Source organism: Apis cerana, linkage group LG9 (genome assembly GCF_029169275.1).
Source record: "Apis cerana isolate GH-2021 linkage group LG9, AcerK_1.0, whole genome shotgun sequence".
NCBI classification, from domain to species: domain Eukaryota; kingdom Metazoa; phylum Arthropoda; class Insecta; order Hymenoptera; family Apidae; genus Apis; species Apis cerana.
In genome coordinates, this window is record NC_083860.1 from 11,870,001 (window position 1) to 11,889,713 (window position 19,713).

General features: G+C 26.1%; 1 protein-coding gene and 1 long non-coding RNA gene across 8 annotated transcripts; both read right to left on the minus strand.

Moving 5' to 3' along the window:
• Positions 1-906: 906 nt before the first annotated feature.
• On the minus strand, positions 907-16,207 carry LOC108000581 (protein N-terminal asparagine amidohydrolase). 7 transcript variants are annotated; one of them, XM_062079730.1, is made up of 8 exons: positions 15,338-16,207; positions 10,004-10,137; positions 2,495-2,682; positions 2,194-2,259; positions 1,851-2,033; positions 1,569-1,777; positions 1,244-1,405; positions 907-1,100 (listed from the first exon to the last, which is right to left on the minus strand). In XM_062079730.1, the coding sequence occupies exons 3-8, from the start codon at positions 2,679-2,681 to the stop codon at positions 975-977; spliced, it is 933 nt and encodes a 310-aa protein (XP_061935714.1). In that variant the 5' UTR covers position 2,682; positions 10,004-10,137; positions 15,338-16,207; the 3' UTR covers positions 907-974. The 7 variants fall into 7 exon arrangements, with proteins under 7 accessions (XP_061935714.1, XP_061935716.1, XP_061935715.1 ...); XM_062079732.1 differs by having other exon boundaries at positions 2,495-2,686; XM_062079731.1 differs by lacking the exon at positions 15,338-16,207 and adding an exon at positions 10,803-10,824.
• Positions 16,208-18,218: 2,011 nt separating this feature from the next.
• Positions 18,219-19,395, minus strand: LOC133666711 (uncharacterized). Its single transcript, XR_009831215.1, has 2 exons — positions 19,063-19,395; positions 18,219-18,295 (listed from the first exon to the last, which is right to left on the minus strand). It is a non-coding gene; the product is annotated as an uncharacterized LOC133666711 (long non-coding RNA).
• Between the last annotated feature and the right edge of the window lie 318 nt (positions 19,396-19,713).

Sequence of the window (19,713 nt, forward strand, 5' to 3'; positions counted from 1 at the left end):
TCGTATTTGGAATGTTGGTTACGTTCGCAAATCTTTCAATTTCGTACGAAAAAGAAAAAAGAGACAAATTTTAAGATTTTTTATTAAAATAAATCTCAAGTTTAAATTTTAAAGGAAAAATTATGTAATTTTTTATGCACGAAATAGAAAGATACGAATAAATCATTTTGGAACATTTCAATTTTGCAATGCATCACATATTATTATCAAGATGATATATATATATCATATAATATCGGGTTAAAAGGATGAAGAAAGAACAAAGAATATATACGTATTTAAAATATACAATAGCACATCTGGTTGATTTTCCTTCTATATAAATACAATTCATGTTGCTATATATAATATAAGATATTTGGAGAGGGAAGCGGGGGAAGGGGGGAATAAAAATTTAAAAAATAAAAGTCAACAACCATCGAAGAGAAATCTTTATACTATCGCGCTTAAAAATAATGGTTAAAAAGATAAGTATTATTATAATCATTCTAAAAGAAATAGACATACCCTCTTTCGATTTTATAATTTTTCGTTCTTACAAATAAGTCGCGAATATCGTAAAATCTATATATCGTTGTATGTTTTATCGTTAAATGTAACAATTGCAAAAAATGAAATCGTATTATAAGTCATGTACGCGCGCGTTATATCACATTTAGCGATGTAATATCTCTACTTTGAAAATAATAAAGATGAAACAAATATTTCACGAACAATGCGAAAAAAAATATATTATAAAATATATATATATACATATATATATATATATATAATATATTATAAAATATATATATATACATATATATATATATATTGCCGATCCATTTTATTACGATAATTTTTCGTAATAAAATTTCTTTGTTTTTTTTATATTTTATTTTACTTTATTTCATTTTATTTTATGAATTTTAGAAAAGAATTAGGAAAATTCCGTCAACTTTAATACAAGCCTTTGAGTATAACGGCAGTCATTATCAATATCGTATGGGTTGCCAAACACCGGTGGTTTCATCTCGACGATAATAATGAGGTCTATTGTCACGGAAGACGGTGACTGCCGGAAATTGATTATCCTGTATATATTTGAGCGTTGCTCGTACCTAAGACAAATTATTTTGACAAGTGTGAACGTGAATAAAAATATGAAAATATAAGAATATAAAAAGAATTAGAATTAAATAGAAAATCGATTGATCGTTCGATCACCAATCACAAAATATAGATTACATTATGATTACATTACCTGTGATACAAAATGTGGAAGTTCCACTTCCGGTGCGGTTGAAAGATGTTGCAGAATAAATTGATCGGATTGAGCTAACCAAAGATCGACTCCTCTCAAAGGATCGTAGTTGAACGGCCCGATTCTGAGTAAACCAAGGGTACAGTCGTAAACATCTAAAACCTAATATACGAGATATTATCGATATTACAAAAAAATTCATTTTTTTATTATCCAAGTTTATATAATTTATATTTAATATAATTTAATTGCAAGAAGAATATAAGTTGAAAGAGGACATCACATTTACATGTAACGTGATTTTTTCAAAATAATCATCGCTTACCTGTTGACCTCCGGTTAAATGCCTAGCACATCTTAGAGCTTGATCAGGACCTTTATCAGGGAAGGTAGCAGGAAAAATCTCACCCGTTTTTATATTCAAACCGATACCATATATTACCGGCCAATGAGTTCCACCTCTTACCGTAGTATTCAATTCGCCCACGCAACACAAGGTTAGATCAATCTCTACCGGTTGCTTGTGAAATGCAGCTAGAATTAGAATATGACGCATTTTTGTAAATTGATCAAATTCGAACGGGAGAGAGAGAAAGAAAATACTTACAAAGAATATTAGAAAACAATTCTTCGGAATAATTCCTGGGATCGGAATAGCCACCGACTAGTTGTAGTTCTAGACGACCCTCTGGAAATCCAATGGCAAGTTCCGTTACCCTTTGAATCATCGCTGCCGCTGCATCTTCTGTACCAGCTCCGTCGAGATGCGCCAATGCAGCAGCACCCGATCCTAACAGGTTAATAATCAAATTGTTTAAATGCGCGTGTACACATAATATGTCAATTAGGCATTCATTTTCATAAATCAAAAAAAAAAAATCTCAAACTGTTATTTTTAATCACGATGGCGATAACACAACTAATCAATTTTATATTATATTATAGCTTACCGGAATGCCTTACAACAACAATGATACAAGTGGTCATATCATCCGAGCCAATAATGCTCACATTTTCTGAAACAGAAATAAAAAAAGGGAAAATTGAACGAATATTATCTATATTATAGATTCGATTTGTAAAATTCGAAATGAAATGTGAATTTATCGATCATTTTCATCCATAGAATTTGTGTCTTTCTTTTACATTATTTCACAAACAAGCAAAAAAAAAGGACAATTTACATATGTGTATATAATATATGAGAATTGAATATATATTTAACTGTAGAAAAGAAAAATTGATATTTACTGTCGTGTGGCAAAGTAGCAGCCATTTCTCGTTGACGTACGTAAAGGAGACCCATTGGGCCCACCAATTTTGCTGGCATCGAATGAAGTTGTGCAGCAGTTTCACGATATACCGGGTGAGCTGCATATAACGATCTACTATCCACTGGTATGTCCTCTTGCAGGACTCCGTTTACTACCAGCACCATTCTGTCTAACAAAAAAACGCACAACAAACAAACAAAATATCGTTAAAAAATATTTTGTATTCTACATAATTAATAGGGATAATATGATACATTATTATATATAATATCATAGCGAATCGCAATAAAAATGGTAATGGTAATTTAAGAGCGAGATTTAAATTTTTACGGGGAAAATTTCACATAAAAAATAAAAAGAGCATATTCAAATATCCAAATATATCGAATCGATGAAAAATGCAAATTTAATGAGAGAAAAAAAACGCAAGATATAAAATTTCTTTTCATAAACATCATCTTATCATTATTATCATTGTATCGTTCGTAATAAAAAATATTTTTGTTATACCATCTATACGTATAATCATACGATCGAAAAAATGTTACGTCAAAATTGGTTGTAAGATCGAAAGATCGAAGATCAGCGGCAAGCATTGTTGGCACTCGGACTCCGTCGTTTGCGTTAATCGTGTTAACGATAAAACCTCGGGACAACCGTGCCAATCAGTCAGCCAACGAGCCAACCAGTCAACCAGCTCGTCAGTCTTTCCTTCCAACTTATTCGAAAGGTTAAGGTCATTCGCTCGAATGACATTCTGCGTTTAACCTTTCGTTTGTTTAACGAGATTACTAACAAACCGAGAAATGAAACTAGAATGAAACTTTCTCAAGCCGCACCCGGGTCGCTACTCTCCTCTTACGAGATTTCTATCAAATTGTTTCGATTCGTTTCAATTTTTTAATCAATCGATTAATTTTATCAGTATTTTTCTTTCTCTCTAAAATTATTATACATTGAAAAACCAACGAAATAGGAAATAAATAGGAAAAAAAAGAAATTTCTGTGATTGTTGATTTCTGTGATTTGTATTCTTTTCGGGAAAATAAAATTAACAAAGCAAAATTATTAACAAACAAAAATTAAACATACATACATATATTTTCGATATGAAAAAAAATAATCGAGAAAAAAATAACTTTAAATATATATATATATAATAAAATAACTTTAAATATATATATATATACATATATATATATATTTCCATTTTTGGAATAATGATAAGAAGCGATGCGATTACGAGAAATAGAAATACAAATTTGATTCATATAAATCGTGGATGAAATTACTATATTATACTACTATACTACTAAATAAAGCAAAAAGATAAAAAGTTAAGATGTAAAAAATTAATTATATTGTTTCATGAAATCGGATGACAATCGCGTAACGAAATTTATAAAAAAAAAAAAAAAAAAAAAAAAAAAAAGCAGCGATGCACAAAGTAAAAGAAAAGCGTTATTTAATCCAACTGTTTGGTTATGTATATATATAATATTATATATTATATATATATTATATATATTATATAATACCAGAGTAATATTTTCACGTTTTTTTTTAAATTTCGATGAATGCACAATATCTATACGACAAGAAAAATCAATCGCGATACAATGGTAAAATAGAAGATTCGAAAGAACATCGATCCGAAATTAAACACACGACTACGACTAAACATTCACGACAACGTTTCATTCAATCATCGCAGTTGCGGTTAGGATGAACTCATTAACAAATCGCGCTAATTATGGCTACTATTATCGGTTCAAGTGGCGATTGGTTGATCGGTGCGATCCATACCCTGGTAGTGGGATGGGTTAAAATCCCGTCGGGACCAATTGAAGTGGATGGTACCGATCAGATATCGAGTCGTCGTACCGCACCGCACCGCGTCAATGTGCTTCCACCACTACAAATTCACCAATAACAAAATAACATGTTTGCTTCGCTATATACCTCCCCTCCCACTTTCTCTGTTTCAAAAATCAAAATCTTTACGATTCAATTTTTCTTTTTTCTCATTTATCAATCGATTTGAAACTGACAACTAGCTAATAATCGTTACATATATACACATACATTGTCTATTGGTATTCCAAACTTATATTTCTTATCATAATTTAAAATATAATTCGAAACAAATAAATAAATTTGACTTAATAATCATTTTCAATTAATCAACAAATTTAACTAATTTATCTTCTTTTGATGAAAATTTTCCAATTGTTCATTTTTTTTCACAAACGAAACATGTAAATCCTACAATATTGCAATATTAAAGAGATATCACTAATTAACCAACGATAAAGTCTAATTATTAGTATGAATCATTAGTTAATTCGATAATATTTTTTCTATTTCCAACGGAATATATTCTTCGTATATTCTTCCGAATCGTATATTCTTAGATCTCTATGAAAATCCAATGTACACATATCTTCTTCGTTAAAATCAATAATCTTTATTTTTCATTATTCTTTTTGCTTTTTTTATTTGATTTTTTCGGAATTTGTTCACGATTCATTATCAATCGAAAAATTTATTTCGCCAGAATATAAAAAAATATTTTTATATATGTATAGGATGATAATTAATAAAATAAAACCTCTTACGATCTTTCGTAACTTTTTCATAAAAGTTAAAAGATTCATATGTTCGAACAACTAGAAAATGAAAATTATATCGAAATATCGAAAGAAGAAAAAAAAGAAATAAATTAAAAGTGAAAAAGAAAAGGATCGGAAGAAAATGAAAAGATTTGAAAGAGAATAGAGATAAGAGATGAAAGGAAGAAAGAGAAATAAAAAGAAATAAAGAAAGAGACGAAGCGAAACATTTTGGTTGTTCGTGACCATAATCGGGAGAGGTTAGACGATTAGTTGGTTGATTGGTTGGTTGGTTGGTTGGTTGGTTGGTTATTTGGTTGGTTTGTTGGTTGATTGGTTGGTCGGTTGGTTGATTGGTCGGTCGGTCGGTCGGTCGGTTGGTCGGTTGGTCGGTTAGTCAGTTGGTCGGTTGGTCGGTTGATCGGTTGGTCGGTCGGTCGGTTGTTTAATCGGCTAGCGCAGATCGAGCCACACGGAAATCTACTTGAAAAGTAACTTTATCTTATTATCTTAATTATTGGTCTTCCGTAGAGAGGCTGTATGCATGTTAGACCCAGAATGCGGTGCAACATTCAACAGTTTTTCAATACTTCATAATCGACTAGAAATTCTTCAATAAGATATTTTGTTCAATTTATGCGTTCAATTTAAATTAAAAACAAATTAAAAGTGATCAAGAAAATTCAAAAGTAAACAAATATTACATATCGATATCTAATATTTTACGGATAAATACGGATTTATTTTTTATGAAAAAAATGAATAAAAATGTAACGACACCATAAAAAATATTTATTAAAAAATTATAAAGATAAAAATAAATTAAATAATCGATATAATTAGCGTAAACAAAAATAATATTGACAGACAAAACGAAATAAAATTTTAATAAGATTTAAAAAAATTTTGATTAGCAAATTTCTTCGAATCAAACTTCTCTTATCATCGATATAATATACGATGATATCCTTGCTCTTTTCTAGACATTTAAGACATACAATTTCGAAATATTGGCATACTAGAAACTTCTTCATTTTTCTTTTTTATATAATATATCAATTACTCGCAGAATGCATGCAACTATGTAGTTATACTCACGTTATATTACATATATATATATATACATATATACATATACATACATATATATATATATATATATATATATATATACACACATATTTCAATAATCAGTGATTTCATTGGGAAACTTTGCCAAATAAATATATAATATGCATCACTTTATTCCGAGCGAAACAAATATTTTTCATTAGAATGACTTTTTCCTTTTCAGTTTTATTCTTCATCATCCTCCGCCAATCATTTATTTATCATCCAAATGTCCTTCTGATCGAGATCTTTTTCGTCTCTCTACGAAGCATCCAAATATTCTAATTGACAATTATTTTTAATTTTTTTCACAACAAACGATATTAACATATATTAATGTATATTAATTAATCGATTTAATTAAATGATTAATTTTTATTTATCGTCAACAACATCGCATATAAATCTCGTTAAATAATCTCGAATCTCGAAATAATATTTATAGCTTTCAAGATTCACAAAACTTATATACTTGTATGATATTTGTTCCACAATCTGTATCATAAGAGTGTGAATGTGATATCTAATTTCTCGGATTCGAAGATTGTGTTAATATAAATGTATTAAGTACTTTCTGATAGGCAACTTTTAATATAAATACCAAATCTTCTTATTATTAATATCGTTTCTATCATTGAAAAATACAAATCATTTTGAGATAAACGCCATGTACGCCAAATGTTTTGAATCGATCTTTTTGCGATCCGGCCTTCACCCGAAAGGATCAAAGAATGAGTATGTTAGAAATACAGAACAAGATATTTGTACAAAGTCTCGCAAATTCATCAACAAATCGGTATAACGAAGAATATGAAGAATCTTGTCAATGATCTCCTTAATCAAGATTCAAAGCTGATTACGATAAAAAGAGTTTTGTAATTTTTCTTTTAAAAACTCCAACTCTTTTCTTGCATAAAGGATAAGCCATTTTCGCAAAAAAGAGAATGCGGAACATTGCAAATATAATTTAACAGGAAACAGGAAATATTTCGAGAAGACAGTGACTCTCGAGCAAAGAAGTCGCATTTGTACAGAATCTGAAAAGGAATGAGATATCTTGAATTGATCAATTCAATTCAATGATGCCAATCTAATTAAAATTCATTACATTCGAGAAATATAAAGATTTTTTTTCTTGTTTTTCCGAAAAATTGATCGAATATGTATATTTAAACATTGTCAGATAATAATCGCAGATTTGACATATTATTAAATAAATGCATATTAGATTTTTAAATATATTTCCAATATATATTTTTTATTACAAAGAATTTATTTGTAAAATAAGATGTCACAAAAATATCGCGTTTATGCTTATTTTTATAATAACAAACTGCGTATTAATGTTACTATATCGTAGAAAAATTGAAAAAAAAAAGCGACAGATTTAATATAAAAAACATTTTATCGTTATTTTATTTATATATATATATCGTTATTTTATTTATATATATATATATATTAATTATTTATCTAAAAGAATATATACATACTATATACATAACATACTATTTCAAGATCGTACAAGCGAGGACAGCGCGAAAGACCAATGGAAAATTTCACGCCGCCGTTGTCTCGTCGGTTCGATTGCACATGTCACGAGTAAAATGATAAATTATTATTACAAACGGAGAATTGTTTACGTGAAATAAGGAGGAAGCAAAACGAGAAATCAAGTAATGGAATCGAATCGCGTTCCGCGTGATAACGAGATGAAAAAAAGAGGTCGATATTATTTAGTAATACGTTTTATTATTCATGGAATTGATTCTAATATCTAATTTGTATTCCATAATAATTTGAAAATTGGACAGAAGAAAACAGAATATCTTAATTCTTTTTTTCTTCATTGGAATTTAAGAATTTAGTCCTAACCGATTTCAATTAATTCAATCGATCGATCAAAAAACACAAATCAAAAAGCATAATTTTCTCCTAATTCTATCGCTATCGATATTTTCGTAATTTCTTTATATATATCTATGTATATATATTATATATATCTCTGTCACGTGAATTAAGATTGATAACTATTTAAAATTGATCAAGAAAAAATAGAAAATATTGAGAAGCAAATTTTTATTACCAAGAAATGTGAAATAATACGATTAATCATGATTCAATACACCATATATAATAATCAATAACGATATATTTTTTTTTATTCCTTCCTATCGGATTAGAGACAATTATTTTTCTTCGTTTTACCAAGATTACATTAACGACATACCTGTTTACGACATACCTGTATATATCCCTTTCTTATTCATTTCACCAAACAGATTACGTAACAACAATTGCTACGATTCACATTCGCGTTTATCACGGATTATAGAATTTCCGATCAAACAAGATCATTTAAAATTCGTCCTATTCATTCTATTTATCACCATTAATATCGGAATATTTCTTACATTTGATCGCATTCTATTATATTTTAATATATTTTATCGCTTCTTCTTTTATATATATTATATATTTAATCATCAATATTATCGACTAAGTCACGTGAGTATCATATATATCATATCATAAAATTTCGTTACCGATAAACTATAATTTTATCATTTTAACGATAGATTTCTCGATGGCAATTCAAATTCTTCTTCAATATACTATGTTATTTACTATGTTAGTACATATATACATATACAAGTATATATAATCCAAAATAGAAAATTTATCAAAAAGGTTATCGACAGAAAACGAGCAAAGGATATACTAGCTCATCGATTTGCTTGTTTTTATACAAATGCGGTAGACATGAATAATTACTACTTACGATTCCAAGCGATTTTATGCGTTTGACTTTTTTCTCTTTTTTTCTTTTCCTTTTTTTTTTTTTTTTTTTTAGATTATAACGATGTTCGAGAAATAAACGACCGAATCGTTTTGAGATAAGATTAGTAGACACACAACGGGAGTATTTCAGTCCAAATAGAGAATTCATTACGAATCGAAAATATTCGAAAGAATATAAAAAAAAATGAACTAAGATCGTTTGAATGGAATCGAATTATTAATGAAATAATTGAACCATGTTACTTATTTCCAATCTAATATGCGAATTATATTCTGAGATATAGTTCTAAGATTATACGATTTCAAAAATGATATAAGATAATTGATTAAAAAAAATAATCGAATCGAATCGAAATAAATTTGGTCGGATTGATAAAATCATTAAATCAATTAAATGAAAATATTAAATGAATTAAATTTTTATAGTGAAGAAAAGAATAATTCGTTCGTCTTTCATATTTATCGAATTTATGATTTTTCCTATTTTTTGGTCATCGAAACGATAACACGCATAATTATCGCGGCTAGATAACGGATAGCGCATAAGTTTTCGTAATTGGATAAATATTGCTTAAATAAAAAAAAGGATTTAGCAACGTTCATTCACAGGAATCACGCAAAATCATCAAAAATTATCGAATATAATCCTAGAATATTCGAGGATATCGATATTATCATCGATATTTTATCTCTTTTTTCAAAATCTTGATCGTTTCTCATTACTCCTTCGAAGAAAATACTTCGTTTTCTTCTAATAACGAACGTTATTTATTTTCTCATAGAAATATGATCGCGTTGATTAAAAAAAAGAAATTATCTACCATTCTCTCATTGAACGATCCAATTTTGATAGAATATATTTAGTAAATTTTCAATTTTCCTTTGGTTATAAAAAATAAAAATGAAATGTTAATTCATTCTAACGCGAAATTCTAACAAAAAAAATATTTTCTGTTACTCACGTTTTGCGTTTTCTTTGAATTTTTCTTCAAGCCAATTGACACGTTCCCGCCGCCATTTTCCAAGAATATTTCACCTCTTAGTTTTGCTTTCACCTCTTTCTTGCTGTTCCTTCCACAATTTTTCTTTACTTTTTCTGCAACAATAAGAAATGCACATAAACCGTTTATTAAAATATACAAAAAAAGTTTAGAAACAGAGATAAAAATGAAAATTTTTTAATCATATACGCTATTTGTATTTTTATTATTTCTTTGATTAAAATCATTTTCATTTTTTAAATCTAATTAAATTATTTTCAAATTCTTTCAAATTTTTTGAAAATGTTCCAATTTATTAAAAATTCATCTCCATATATATATACATATATATATATATATATATATATATATATATATATATACATATCTGGATAAAATTAAACGATATATTTTTCCAATTTAAACGGATTTTTTTTTCAGATTAATATTTGAAATATTAGAATCAAAAATAAATTTTTATTCGAATCAATTTTTATTCAATCAATATTATAATTGTTTATAAAAATAAATTCACTTTGATATCTAGTTCACTTGGATTATACGAATTAGGATATAAATTTGTCAAATTTAAAATTAAACTTATTTTTCGTTAATATAAATGAATCTATATGAAATATGGAATATTCGATAAATGTAAATTAAAAAAAGAAAAAAAATAATATATAAACATAATATATAATGTTATCTTCATTTTTTTTCTTCCTCTTTTTAGGAATTTATAAAGAAAAAAAAAAGATCGTGGCAAACTGAATTTACATACAGTAGTCCAAGAAGCCTGCAACCAACTGACTCTCTACATATGTATTTATGCGTTACTACTTCCTTCGATTGTTTATAAATGTATTCGCTTATATTAATCGAATAACATGTTGGTTGAATGACGAAGTTGATTTTTCTTTCTTCTCTTTCTTCTCTCTCTCTCTCTCTCTCTCTCTCTCTCTCTCTCTCTCTCTCTCTCTCTCTCTCTCTCTCTCTCTCTCTCTCTCTTTCTCTCTCTCTCTTCCCCCCTCCCCCAAATTCTCTTTATTTTCCTCCTCCTCCTCCCCCCTCTCCCCATATATTTTATCATATATAATGTAATGTACAATCGACTTATATATAAACTTTAATCGAAATATGCGAAATTTTTTGGTTCAATACAAAATTATTATATATATATAATGAATCATCGATTGTTATAAATAACGAAAAGTTATCAATATAAAAATAATACCAGGACAAAAATTGTCATTATATATTATTTTCGAAATTTTTGAATAATTTCTTTTAATATTCTAAATGACGATAATGATAATAATAATTGTAGAATCATTTTTGAAAGGATGCGTGGTTATACGCATTTAGTCCTCGTATGTATATACATACATAGGTAAGTAGTAGGAGTATAAGTGGAAGGAATACGGATAGGATACGGCGTGGATGCGGACACGGACGTACATGTGCACTTACACACACCATACCAAGCTAGTCCGCATTCCTCGAGTGGAACAACCGGTACATGGTCCAGTGACTCTCAAGTCGCATCTCTGCAAGATGTATTCCAACACATCGGAGAGATGGACTCGTTATGCAACAGAAGACGAGAGTCAGTGGCCTAGTGGATTCGCGGAAGGTGAGCTGTCCTTCCGGGTCCTCCTCTCTTCTTTTTTTTTCACGACTACTCTTTTCTCTTTTTACTCGTTTCCTTTCTTTTCGTTTTGTTTCGTTTCGTTTCGTTTCACCACTTTCACATGAATACAACGGTTATATATAGTTTTCTGATAAATTGAAATCGAAAGTCTTATTAGCCATAAGGCGGAATGAAAAATGAAATATTTATTTTTCTTCCCTATATATTTTTTATTTATTGCATTTATATCTCTTATGTGTGCGCCTATATTTTATTTTTATTTTATTTTTTTAATTTAGAGATAATGCACGGATGCGAATCGATTCTTTCTTAAATATTTTATTTTCGTAATTTTTCATCTTTTTCGTAATGATCTTTTTAAACTAATAATAATCAAACTTATAAGACTAATATGTCACACAGTTTCTTTCTCATATTCGTTCATAGTTCAAAAAAATCAAAGCATTGAAAATCTATACACGATTCAATTAAAATATGATATAATAATAATTTTTTTTACTAACTTTTTTTTGATATTTTCAAAACGACGTACGAACCACGTGTTCTTGTAAACTTCAAAGAGAGAAAATTATTTTCGAAACTAAATTTCTACTATCATACTTCAAGCTAAGTTTAAACCAGAGTTTCTGATTTATGTAGACCCCATGGGGAGTTCGGTTGCCAGGTCTCTCTATACACCTTCTTTACCCTCTGCGCACACACACATATCCATTTATCTATATGTTTCTATACTAATGCCGTTCATATACGTAGATACACAGAACCATATATATATACGTATTTATATCTATTCCCGGTGCAATGCTGTAACGATATGCATGTATACAAAACACATAGTACATTATTTTATTAGAAATATATGCGTCTATGAAACGCATCATAGCATATAAATATGAATACTAAGTGTATGCACACTGATCATAAAAATGTATTAACGGAGCAAAAATTTAATTGTAATAAAAAAATGTAAACGAAATTGTGTAATTCTATACCAAAATGTTAGTTTGTTCTATATCATAACATTGTACATATCTATGGGATTATAAATATCTATTATAAATATCTGGAATAAAGAAATATTATAATAAACTTGTATTCTATTTTATAAAAATAAATTAATAATATTATCTTTATATATAGAAACTTTTGTTTTAAATCAATCGGATAAATTTAAAAATTCCAATTTTTTTATGATTTTCAATTAATAAATAATACTTTTTAATGTAACATTTAATCATTCAAGTTTCAAGGATATTCCATCGAATTAAAATAAATATCGATAAAAATTCTAAAAAGAAAGAAATTGTATTATAATCAATTAATAATTTATATTTTTTTTTTAAATATAAAAACTTTAATTCATAAAGATATGCATAATAACATAGAAAATCAAACCGCTTGTAAAATTGAAATTTTAGGGAAAATGATAGGCATATAATATTGGATAGCAAGTAGCTGTCACCGATCAACTAGCGGAAGAGTAAGGTTAACACCCTTTACTGGTCTTAAAAGCGTCTTAACTCAGTTTAGCTGGTGACTTACGAGAATTTCAAGTGTCGGGAGATTCATATATTTACCATCATCACCGCGGCTATTATTACCCTTATTCCTTAAAAATCATATTTCTCTTTTTTGTCTTTTAGTTTCTTTCATTTTATAATACGCTAATTTATTTTTATACTATTTGAATGGATTAAAAATTTTTTGATTGCATTGATTGTAATCAAAATGATCTGGTCAAATCATTTCTTTCTTTTCTGGAGAACAAATTCTTTTTTCTTATCAAAAAATTGATAATTTTATTATTAATGGAAAATATTTAAAATATTTAAAACTAATAGGAAGATCTGACATATAAATCCATGAGGCAATTATGTATGTATGTATGTATGTATGTATGTATGTATGTACGTACGTACGTATGTATGTATGTATGTATGTGTGTATGTGTGTATGTATGTATGTATGTATGTATGTATGTATGTATGTATGTATGTATGTATGTATGTATATATGTATGTGTGTATGTGTGTATGTATGTTTGTATGTATATATGTATGTATATATGTATGTGTATGTATGTGTGTATGTATGTGTATGTATGTGTGTATATATATATATATATTGAATAAATACACCTAAATATAAGTATATTATACATACATGATATAAAAAAGTATACGATACCGAGCACACGTAGACAACAAGATACAGTCCCGAAGATCCAGCGACCATGGTCAGATTAATGAAGCTCATACAAACAGTGATTCTCAATCGTTAATCGCCATTTCGCCAATTTATTTCGATATTATTTATGTATCGAATATTTTTTCATGATAGAATTTTAATTACAAATAAATTTCACTATTATAATTAATAATGCAACATATGTATATATGTATGTGCAAAAATATGTATAAATTTGTATAAATATATATCTATATTATTTTAATATACTGCTTATATCGCATTAGTTTTATCGTTAATAAAATTTCATCATCGTTCAAAAATAACGTTTCACAATTTTTAACTTATTCTTTTTAACTCCTTTCTTTCGATTTTAAAAACATTTTAAAATATTTAAAATGAATTGGAAATTCTCTGACAGTCAATTATATTTTCTAAATACAATTAAATATATTTATTTCTTCGATCAATTAATCTGCATTACGATTATATCTTGAAAATATGAATTAAATTAATAAATAAACGGAAAGTAATGATAAAAATACAAAATTAGAAAAATACAGAAATAAATAAATAAATAAATTATTTTATATATATATATATATAAATAATATTTAATCACAAAACAATTTTATTTACATATGCATACATATGTATATAATGTTCGAATTCGATCGCACACGTTATTTGTAAATTGTGCAAGTTGTTCTACGACGCAATTTTTCTACATACGTATATGCATATAAATATGTAATACAATTTTTCAATTTGATATCACTTTCATAATATTAGTTTGCATATTTCGCAATAAATACGAAAAATAGAGAATGAAAGTATTTATTTAAAAATTTATTCCATCCAATTTCAACTTTTTTTACTAAATCGTGAATAATAATAAAAAGATTCTCGATAATCTTTGTTCCTTTCCTTCTTTTTTTCTTTCATTTATTTTTTTTTTTTTAATCTTGCAAAAATATATTAATAGATTTAAATAATATATTTGCAAACATTCTTTTATTCTCATAATCTATGCCGAGTAATTCATTATATTTTATTCATCTATAAATAATAAGATGAAAATGTAAAAATTGTAAAAATTCACTTATAAATATATTGACTTTACATTCGATTTACAATTTAAGAATACAATATAAATACATATAAATGTAGGAACAATTAAATGATATATTGAATCGAGAATTATCGTCAAAAATTCGAAATTTATGAATATATTATATTATATTTAATATTATGTTTATATAATATAATATCTATGAATATATCAACAGGTAATCAAACTAATAGATCTCAGAAAACAACTAAAAACAACTAAAAACAAAATGAATTATACTTTAGATAATTCAAACATATTATAATAATAAATATTTAAAAATATAAAAAATAATATTTATAAATACAAAAAAATATTTAAAGATATCGATATTGAATCGATTAGAATAATTGACATCAACACTCACCTCGTTATAATACCTAATCACAAAACGAAATACATCCGACTTTGCTAATGATTGATGAATTCGTTGTCCAATGGAATGTCGAACGAGACAAGAAGATGCCTATCGTAAAATCGTAGTTATGCAACAGGCAACTGGTGGTATACACACGCGACGTAGTCGATCCAAAACGAAACGTCAGTGATCATACCGCCACCGTTACCGTCACCGTTACCATTACTCTCAGCTTGTATCGCTATCGTTATTATCATTCACATAAAAGAACACAAGATATTATCGAACACACGCAATAACGTGATAACTAATTGAATCAGAATCGGTCGAGATGTAAGACTGAACGACACGCGAAAGAATGGCGTGAAAAAAAAATGTAAAAATATAGATAAAAAAAATATAATGATATTTAAGTAAACTCGTAGTACACAAGTCACCGTTTTCACATAGTCCAAAGAGAGAGAAAGTAAAATGTTTCGAGCGATAGTTAAGTAAAAATTTAACAAGATTTAAAATACGTCGCAAACATCATGTTCTCTGTTTCATTACACTTGCTCGCACAATGTCTGTATCGTCCGCACTGGCACTTGCGTCTGCACTCGACTTCGTCATCTTCTACAATTCAACTTCGTCTATTTCCGTCATTCTTCGACTTTCGCGGCAACAATGGCGTACATTCGCGTTTACAAATTCCGTTTGTCACTATTTATGTTATATCGTCAAATTTCTTTTGTCAATGAACAAGATAAATATACAATATAAGCACATATATATATTTTTTTTAATATAAATGAAAATTAATATAAATTTATTTATAAACTGTTTAAACGAATAAAAAAAATCATCAAATCACTACGGAACATTATACGAATATATATATATATATATATGAATTTATTTTAATATTTACTTATATATTATTTTTCATACAAATTAAAATCATAAAATTCAATGAATAATTATTATAAATTCTTATCATAATTATCTATCGAAAAAGCAATCATAAAATTCTGTAATAAATAGATTTTTTAAAAATCAATAGAATAGCAAAAAAAAAAAACAATAATAAAACAATTTAATTTATATAATTATTATTTTCATTATATATAATAATAACGATATCTAATTATATATACTCATATTTACGTATTTGGGTGTGGTAGTAAAAATATTGTCAAGGAATCTATTATATCGACTAATGGCATTGGTATATCCTTTGTGATATTTTTTTGCTGGATATTACAGATGATTGTGTTCATTTATAACATAATGATTCGTTAAATGTGTATTAATAAATATTTACTAATGATTACATAATAATAAAATACGAGAAAAAATAGATGTAAGATATTTTGTGTTTTAAAATTGACCAATCTCTAAAAAAAATCAAACGCCATCTAGCAAACTATAATTTAACTACGTACATAAAATTGAATTATTCAAAATTTAAAGTAAAAATCTGTGTTCATATATTTCATTCAATTTTAAGAATGGAAAGGAGATCGTCCATTAATATTATTAATATCTATTACTTTCCAATATTATATACTTTGCATTATTATTTTAATAAAATTTTTATTATTAACTAAAAATATAATCGCGCTCGCAACCAATTAGCTTATATTATTTTTTATAAAACATATAAATATATCACTGATATTAACTATATATATATAAAATGATTATATATATTATATACTAAATAATAATGATTTTCCCTTTTGGAAGTTGCTGCGAATTGGAGAACCATTCTGATCTCAATGTCCCATTTACCTCTCTTTTGCATAAAAATTTATTTATTTTCAAATAAATTCTACTTTTGTTCGTTTGCAAAAATTCAAATTCGCGTTCATTGCACAACACATAAAACAACAAAAGAAATCGAAAAGAAAATTGGAACGGAAAATTAAAAATCTGAAAATAAAATTTAAATTTAAAAGACTTTCAATATTTCACATTATTTTGCATTATTATTATATTATATTTCCATTATTATGAAAATAAAAAATAATTGATAATTAAAAGAATAAAAAGAAAAAAAGAAAATAAACTTTCCAATATTATATCATTTTGTTTATTAATTATCTAGTCTATTTAATTATTTAAAAAAAAAAATGTTATTTACATTACATTACTTTATCTATTTTATTAACTTTAATTATGCATATATTTCATTTTAAATACATTTTATTTAATCAATTTTATTTATCAATGTTTTTCTATCTTGTTATTTTCTATTCTTCTAAAAAACACTGAAACAATATAAATATTTTAAATATTTTAAATCTCTAGTTCTATAACAATTAAATATTTTATTTATCTTACTTTATTTATCCTATTTTATAAATCCTATATCGAGAAAAATTCTTTTCATTTTTATCTATCATTAGATCAAATAAATTCTTAATCAATAATTTATACTATGTCACAATTTTAAAAGTGTCTTCTTGCACATAATATTTAACATATTTTCAGACAAGAGAAAATCACTTAAAATTATTTGAAACATTAGCATAAATGAAAATAAAAATGATTTGTTATTCCATTGTTATATATTATTCATTTAAATTTTCGTTTCTAATTCATGCGAATATTATTACAAATATTATTATTACAATAATTTAATAATAATAATTTAATTAATTCTTAATATTAATCTCTTAATATTATTTCTATTTAAAAACGTGATGTACAAGAAGATTAACTTAAAATTAATAAACAAATAAAAGGGGAAAAAGTGTTATATCTTACTAAATATAATAAATTCTTATGGACACTATGCAAATATTCATGCAAAATTCTACACATACAACCAGTCACGTTTGGACTTTTTGTCTTATGATATAATTAAATGAATGTATTTGGAGAAATCAAAATGCATACGACTCACCACTAGTTGCGAAGAAACTGCATTGCCATTAATATTGTTGTGAATGGTCATGAGAAGTCATGGAAATTGAGAAATATCTGTAATAAAAAAATGAAACATTATTATTTACAAATATCACGATAAGAATTCAGATTAAAATTTTAATAAAATATAATATTAATAAAAATTTATATCTTCGAATAAAAATTTTAAATTTAAAAATTAGAATTATTTAATGATTCTATTTTTCAATTGAAGAATAAAAATTTTATTTTAAAAATTTATTTTTTAAAATAACCCATAATAATAATTCTTATGATCAAATAGATAAATAAAAAACAACAATAATAAACAAAACAATAATAAATTGTTTAAAAAATTATCAATTAAAATATTATATATATAAATAATTGGATAAATGCGTATTAATGAAATACTAGAATACAAAATAAAAAAATAATTATCACAAATTATACAAATTAAAAATATTGAACAATTAAAATAAATATTACAATAATTACATATCTGAAGCAAAATGTTTAATCGTCACGAGTTTCGACCCGTAAAAGATTTCGATGTATCGAATTATAAATTGAGGAGAGACAGATATTCAACAATTCGACAAATCGAAATATGTCGAATATGATAACGTGAGCATAAAATCAAAACAAATACAGAAATGACATACGAATTGAATATATGGATGGATGATATTTAGAAAAATATATGAGAAATATGTATAATACGTTAATCGATGTGATCTAGCTGGACGTTATCTAGTTACTTTCATTTGGGAAAAAAGATAAAAAGAATTTTATAATTGATCATTATATTTCTTCTTAAAATGAATAAATAAAAATCTTACCATATTTGAATAAAAATTGTAAGATTATTTCTTAGTTGACATATGTGCAAACATGTGTACAAAAAATATTACACTTTCAAAACTCAATCAAACGATAATCTATAATATTTAATTTTAATATAATAATGATTAAACAAGCACAATTTGTATTGATTATACAAATTTTAATAAATATACTATCAATAAAAATTTTGTATGTTATCATGTATCTTTGCAGATGAAACACAACTGTTACTATGATTTTCAATTGTAGATTAATGCCATGCGCGTTATAATGTATACTGATTCGTCTCGCTCCTTAGTCTCAACAGCTTTCTAATTGGCTGCAGTAGTTCTATCTTTAGCCGCGCGAAAATTGAACTATAATTGAAATTATATTAATTATATTAATATAGTTTAACTATAGATTTCTATACAAAGAATTTTTTTTAAGATAAATTGATTAAAAAGATAATAAAAATAGATTATTATAATTAATTTAGTACAAAAATTATCCAAATTAAGAAATTAAATGTTTAAAATTAAATTTGATCTTCTAAAATTTAATCGGTATATTAAAAAAATAAAAAAATATGCATATACGTGCATTTAATATATATATATATATATAATTATTCCCTCTAATACGTTTCATTAAAATTATAAAATAAA